The sequence below is a fragment of the Lampetra fluviatilis genome, unplaced genomic scaffold, assembly GCF_964198595.1.
Source record: "Lampetra fluviatilis unplaced genomic scaffold, kcLamFluv1.1 SCAFFOLD_825, whole genome shotgun sequence".
NCBI lineage: Eukaryota > Metazoa > Chordata > Hyperoartia > Petromyzontiformes > Petromyzontidae > Lampetra > Lampetra fluviatilis.
The window spans coordinates 37,501-44,653 of record NW_027621596.1 but is presented as its reverse complement, the minus strand read 5'-3'; the positions used below and the strand labels follow the sequence as shown (position 1 = coordinate 44,653).

The 7,153-nt window shown below is 44.0% G+C and overlaps 1 protein-coding gene across 1 annotated transcript in view; it reads left to right on the top strand.

Annotated features, from left to right (window-relative positions):
- Positions 1 to 352: 352 nt before the first annotated feature.
- Positions 353 to 7,153, top strand: part of LOC144955458 (calcium-binding protein 2-like) — an 18,359-nt gene continuing 11,558 nt past the window's right edge. The window contains exons 1-2 of the mRNA XM_078885667.1: positions 353 to 404; positions 1,104 to 1,169. Of these exons, the coding sequence (XP_078741793.1) occupies positions 353 to 404; positions 1,104 to 1,169 (118 nt within the window). The remainder of the gene's footprint in view (positions 405 to 1,103; positions 1,170 to 7,153) is intronic.

The window sequence follows — 7,153 nt, the reverse complement described above, 5'->3', positions numbered from 1 at the left end:
CACTCAGTCACTCACTCACCTTGCATGAGGACCATGGGCTTCATGCCCACCGAGATGGAGATCATCGAGATGACTCAGTGTCTACGTGAGTCACTCAGTCAGTCAGTCACTCAGTCACTCAGTCAGTCAGTCAGTCACTCAGTCACTCAGTCAGTCAGTCACTCAGTCACTCACTCACCTTGCATGAGGACCATGGGCTTCATGCCCACCGAGAGATGGAGATCATCGAGATGACGCAGTGTCTACGTGAGTCACTCAGTCAGTCAGTCACTCAGTCAGTCAGTGAGTCACTCACTCAGTCACTCAGTCAGTCAGTGAGTCACTCAGTCACTCACTCAGCTTGTATGAGACCATGGGCTTCATGCCCACCGAGATGGAGATCATCGAGATGACTCAGTTTCTACGTGAGTCACTCAGCTAGTCAGTCAGTCAGTCACTCAGTCACTCAGTCAGTCAGTCAGTCACTCAGTCACTCACTCAGTCACTCAGTCAGTCACTCACTCAGTCCTTCAGTCAGTCACTCAGTCAGTCACTCAGTCACTCACTCACTCACTCACTCAGTCAGTCACTCACTCACTCAGCCAGTCACTCAGTCACTCACTCAGTCACTGACTCACTCACTCAGCCACTCAGTCAGTCAGTCACTCAGTCAGTCAGTGAGTCACTCAGTCACTCACTCAGCTTGTATGAGACCATGGGCTTCATGCCCACCGAGATGGAGATCATCGAGATGACTCAGTGTCTACGTGAGTCAGTCAGCTAGTCACTCAGTCAGTCAGTCAGTCCCTCAGTCAGTCACTCAGTCAGTCACTCAGTCACTCGTTCACTCAGTCACTCAGTCAGTCACTCACTCAGTCCCTCAGTCAGTCACTCAGTCAGTCACTCAGTCACTCACTCAGTCAGTCACTCACTCACTCACTCAGTCAGTCACTCACTCACTCAGCCAGTCACTCAGTCACTCACTCATTCACTCACTCACTCACTCACTCAGCCACTCAGTCAGTCAGTCACTCAGTCACTCAGTCAGTCAGTCACTCAGTCAGTCAGTGAGTCACTCACTCAGTCACTCAGTCAGTCAGTGAGTCACTCAGTCACTCACTCAGCTTGTATGAGGACCATGGGCTTCATGCCCACCAAGATGGAGATCATCGAGATGACTCAGTGTCTACGTGAGTCAGTCAGCTAGTCACTCAGTCAGTCAGTCAGTCCCTCAGTCAGTCACTCAGTCAGTCACTCAGTCACTCGTTCACTCAGTCACTCAGTCAGTCACTCACTCAGTCCCTCAGTCAGTCACTCAGTCAGTCACTCAGTCACTCACTCAGTCAGTCACTCACTCACTCACTCAGTCAATCACTCAGTCACTTAGTCAGTCAGTCACTCAGTCACTCACTCAGTCAGTCACTCAGTCACTCACTCAGTCAGTGAGTCACTCACTCACCTTGTATGAGGACCATGGGCTTCATGCCCACCGAGATGGAGATCATCGAGATGACTCAGTGTCTACGTGAGTCAGTCACTCAGTCAGTCAGTCAGTCACTCACTCAGTCAGTCAGTAACTCACTCACTTAGTCACTCAGTCACTCAGTCACTCACCTTGTATGAGGACCATGGGCTTCATGCCCACCGAGATGGAGATCATCGAGATGACTCAGTTACTACGTGAGTCAGTCAGCTAGTCACTCACTCAGTCAGTCAGTCAGTCACTTAGTCACTCAGTCAGTCACTCAGTCAGTCATTCAGTCACTCAGTCAGTCACTCAGTCAGTCACTCACTCAGTCACTCAGTCAGTCACTCAGTCACTCAGTCACTCACTTATTCAGTCAGAGATTCACTCAGTCACTCGTTCACTCAGTCACTCACTCAGTCACTCAGTCAGTCACTCAGTCACTCAGTCACTCAGTAACTCACTCAGTCAGTCATTCACTTACTCAGTCACTCACTCACACACTCACTCAGTCACTCACTCAGTCACTCACTCAGACACTCAGTCACTCAGTCACTCACTCAGTCACTCACTCAGACACTCAGTCACTCACTCAGCTTGTATGAGGACCATGGGCTTCATGCCCACCGAGATGGAGATCATCGAGATGACGCAGTGTTTACATGAGTCGTTCCTTCACTCATTCATTCAGTCATTCACTCAGTCACTCAGCCAGTCACTCAGCCAGTCACTCAGCCAGTCACTCAGTCACTCACTCAGTCACTCAGTCACTCACTCAGTCACTCAGTCACTCAGTCAGTCACTCAGTCACTCACTCAGTCACTCAGTCACTCACTCAGTCACTCAGTCACTCACTCATTCACTCATTCACTCACTCAGTCACTCAGTCAGTCACTCAGTCAGTCACTCAGTCACTCACTCACTCACTCAGTCACTCACTCAGCCACTCAGCCACTCAGTCACTCACTCAGTCACTCAGTTACTCACTCAGCCACTCAGCCAGTCAGTCAGTCACTCACTCAGTCACTCACTCACTCTGACTGTGTGTGTGTATGTATCTGTGTGTATGTGTCTGTGTGTATGTGTGTGTGTATGTGTGTGTGTATGTGTGTGTGTATGTATCTGTGTGTATGTATCTGTGTGTATGTGTGTGTGTGTGTATGTATCTGTGTGTATGTGTCTGTGTGTATGTGTGTGTGTATGTATCTGTGTGTATGTGTGTGTGTGTGTATGTATCTGTGTGTATGTGTCTGTGTGTATGTGTGTGTGTATGTGTCTGTGTGTATGTGTGTGTGTATGTGTCTGTGTGTATGTGTCTGTGTGTATGTGTCTGTGTGTATGTGTCTGTGTGTATGTGTGTGTGTATGTATCTGTGTGTATGTGTCTGTGTGTATGTGTCTGTGTGTATGTGTCTGTGTGTATGTGTGTGTGTATGTGTCTGTGTGTATGCATCTGTGTGTATGTGTCTGTGTGTATGTGTCTGTGTGTATGTATCTGTGTGTATGTGTCTGTGTGTATGTGTCTGTGTGTATGTGTGTGTGTATGTATCTGTGTGTATGTGTCTGTGTGTATGTGTCTGTGTGTATGTGTCTGTGTGTATGTGTGTGTGTATGTATCTGTGTGTATGTATCTGTGTATGTATCTGTGTGTATGTATGTATCTGTGTGTATGTGTCTGTGTGTATGTGTGTGTGTATGTGTCTGTGTGTATGTGTGTATGTGTGTATGTATCTGTGTGTATGTGTCTGTGTGTATGTATGTATCTGTGTGTATGTGTCTGTGTGTATGTGTGTGTGTATGTATCTGTGTGTATGTGTCTGTGTGTATGTGTGTGTGTATGTGTCTGTGTGTATGTATCTGTGTGTATGTGTCTGTGTGTATGTGTCTGTGTGTATGTGTGTGTGTATGTATCTGTGTGTATGTGTCTGTGTGTATGTGTCTGTGTGTATGTGTCTGTGTGTATGTGTGTGTGTATGTATCTGTGTGTATGTATCTGTGTATGTATCTGTGTGTATGTATGTATCTGTGTGTATGTGTCTGTGTGTATGTGTGTGTGTATGTGTCTGTGTGTATGTGTCTGTGTGTATGTGTGTATGTATCTGTGTGTATGTGTCTGTGTGTATGTATGTATCTGTGTGTATGTGTCTGTGTGTATGTGTGTGTGTATGTATCTGTGTGTATGTGTCTGTGTGTATGTGTGTGTGTATGTATCTGTGTGTATGTGTCTGTGTGTATGTGTGTGTGTATGTATCTGTGTGTATGTGTCTGTGTGTATGTGTGTGTGTATGTATCTGTGTGTATGTGTCTGTGTGTATGTGTCTGTGTGTATGTGTCTGTGTGTATGTGTGTGTGTATGTATCTGTGTGTATGTGTCTGTGTGTATGTGTCTGTGTGTATGTGTCTGTGTGTATGTGTGTGTGTATGTATCTGTGTGTATGTGTGTGTGTGTATGTGTGTGTGTATGTATCTGTGTGTATGTGTGTGTGTGTATGTGTGTGTGTGTGTATCTGTGTGTATGTGTGTGTGTGTATGTGTGTGTGTATGTATCTGTGTGTATGTGTCTGTGTGTATGTGTGTGTGTGTATGTGTCTGTGTGTATGTGTGTGTGTATGTATCTGTGTGTATGTGTCTGTGTGTATGTGTCTGTGTGTATGTGTGTGTGTATGTATCTGTGTGTATGTGTGTGTGTGTATGTGTGTGTGTATGTATCTGTGTGTATGTGTCTGTGTGTATGTGTGTGTGTATGTATCTGTGTGTATGTGTCTGTGTGTATGTGTGTGTGTATGTGTCTGTGTGTATGTGTCTGTGTGTATGTGTGTATGTATCTGTGTGTATGTGTCTGTGTGTATGTATGTATCTGTGTGTATGTGTCTGTGTGTATGTGTGTGTGTATGTATCTGTGTGTATGTGTCTGTGTGTATGTGTGTGTGTATGTATCTGTGTGTATGTGTCTGTGTGTATGTGTGTGTGTATGTATCTGTGTGTATGTGTCTGTGTGTATGTGTCTGTGTGTATGTGTCTGTGTGTATGTGTCTGTGTGTATGTGTCTGTGTGTATGTGTGTGTGTATGTATCTGTGTGTATGTGTGTGTGTGTATGTGTGTGTGTATGTATCTGTGTGTATGTATCTGTGTGTATGTGTCTGTGTGTATGTGTGTGTGTATGTATCTGTGTGTATGTGTCTGTGTGTATGTGTGTGTGTATGTATCTGTGTGTATGTGTCTGTGTGTATGTGTGTGTGTATGTATCTGTGTGTATGCATCTGTGTGTATGTGTGTGTGTATGTGTCTGTGTGTATGTGTCTGTGTGTATGTGTGTATGTATCTGTGTGTATGTGTCTGTGTGTATGTATGTATCTGTGTGTATGTGTCTGTGTGTATGTGTGTGTGTATGTATCTGTGTGTATGTGTCTGTGTGTATGTGTGTGTGTATGTATCTGTGTGTATGTGTCTGTGTGTATGTGTGTGTGTATGTATCTGTGTGTATGTGTCTGTGTGTATGTGTCTGTGTGTATGTGTCTGTGTGTATGTGTGTGTGTATGTATCTGTGTGTATGTGTGTGTGTGTATGTGTGTGTGTATGTATCTGTGTGTATGTGTGTGTGTGTATGTGTGTGTGTGTGTATCTGTGTGTATGTGTGTGTGTGTATGTGTGTGTGTATGTATCTGTGTGTATGTGTCTGTGTGTATGTGTGTGTGTGTATGTGTCTGTGTGTATGTGTGTGTGTATGTATCTGTGTGTATGTGTCTGTGTGTATGTGTCTGTGTGTATGTGTGTGTGTATGTATCTGTGTGTATGTGTGTGTGTATGTGTGTGTGTATGTATCTGTGTGTATGTGTCTCTGTGTATGCATCTGTGTGTATGTGTGTGTGTATGTGTCTGTGTGTATGTGTGTGTGTATGTATCTGTGTGTATGTGTGTGTGTGTATGTATGTATCTGTGTGTATGTGTGTGTGTATGTATCTGTGTGTATGTGTCTGTGTGTATGTGTGTGTGTATGTATCTGTGTGTATGTGTCTGTGTGTATGTGTGTGTGTATGTATCTGTGTGTATGTGTCTGTGTGTATGTGTGTGTGTATGTATCTGTGTGTATGTGTCTGTGTGTATGTGTGTGTGTATGTATCTGTGTGTATGTATCTGTGTGTATGTGTCTGTGTGTATGTGTGTGTGTATGTATCTGTGTGTATGTGTCTGTGTGTATGTGTGTGTGTATGTATCTGTGTGTATGTGTCTGTGTGTATGTGTGTGTGTATGTATCTGTGTGTATGTGTGTGTGTGTATGTGTGTGTGTATGTGTCTGTGTGTATGTATCTGTGTGTATGTGTCTGTGTGTATGTGTGTGTGTATGTATCTGTGTGTATGTGTCTGTGTGTATGTGTGTGTGTATGTATCTGTGTGTATGTGTGTGTGTGTATGTGTGTGTGTATGTGTCTGTGTGTATGTGTCTGTGTGTATGTGTGTGTGTATGTATCTGTGTGTATGTGTGTGTGTGTATGTGTGTGTGTATGTATCTGTGTGTATGTGTGTGTGTGTATGTGTGTGTGTATGTGTCTGTGTGTATGTGTCTGTGTGTATGTGTGTGTGTATGTATCTGTGTGTATGTGTCTGTGTGTATGTGTGTGTGTATGTATCTGTGTGTATGTATCTGTGTGTATGTGTCTGTGTGTATGTGTGTGTGTATGTATCTGTGTGTATGTGTCTGTGTGTATGTGTGTGTGTATGTATCTGTGTGTATGTGTCTGTGTGTATGTGTGTGTGTATGTATCTGTGTGTATGTGTCTGTGTGTATGTGTGTGTGTATGTGTGTGTGTATGTGTGTGTGTATGTGTGTGTGTGTATGTGTCTGTGTGTATGTGTGTGTGTGTGTGTCTGTGTGTATGTGTCTGTGTGTATGTGTGTGTGTATGTGTGTCTGTGTGTATGTGTCTGTGTGTATGTGTGTGTGTATGTGTGTGTGTATGTGTGTGTGTGTGTATCTGTGTGTATGTGTCTGTGTGTATGTATCTGTGTGTATGTGTGTGTGTATGTGTGTGTGTATGTGTGTCTGTGTGTATGTGTCTGTGTGTATGTGTGTGTGTATGTGTGTGTGTATGTGTGTGTGTGTGTATCTGTGTGTATGTGTCTGTGTGTATGTGTGTGTGTATGTATCTGTGTGTGTGTATCTGTGTGTATGTGTGTGTGTGTATGTGTGTGTGTATGTATCTGTGTGTATGTGTCTGTGTGTATGTGTGTGTGTATGTATCTGTGTGTATGTGTCTGTGTGTATGTGTGTGTGTATGTGTGTGTGTATGTATCTGTGTGTATGTATCTGTGTGTATGTGTGTGTGTATGTATCTGTGTGTATGTGTCTGTGTGTATGTGTGTGTGTATGTATCTGTGTGTATGTGTCTGTGTGTATGTGTGTGTGTATGTATCTGTGTGTATGTGTGTGTGTGTATGTATGTATCTGGGTGTCACTGTGTGTGTGTAGTAATGTGTGTATGTAGTAGTATGTGTGTATGTCTGTGTGTGTGTGTGAGTCTGTGTGTCTGTGTGTGTATGTGTGTGTGTCTGTATGTGTGTGTGTGTATGTGTCACTGTGTGTGTCAGTGTGTGTATGTGTCACTGTGTGTGTGTGTCACTGTGTCTGTGTGTATGTGTGTGTCACTGTGTGTGTCACTGTGTGTGTGTCTGTGTGTCTGTGTGTGTGTGTAGAAGGAGGAGGTGTGGACTT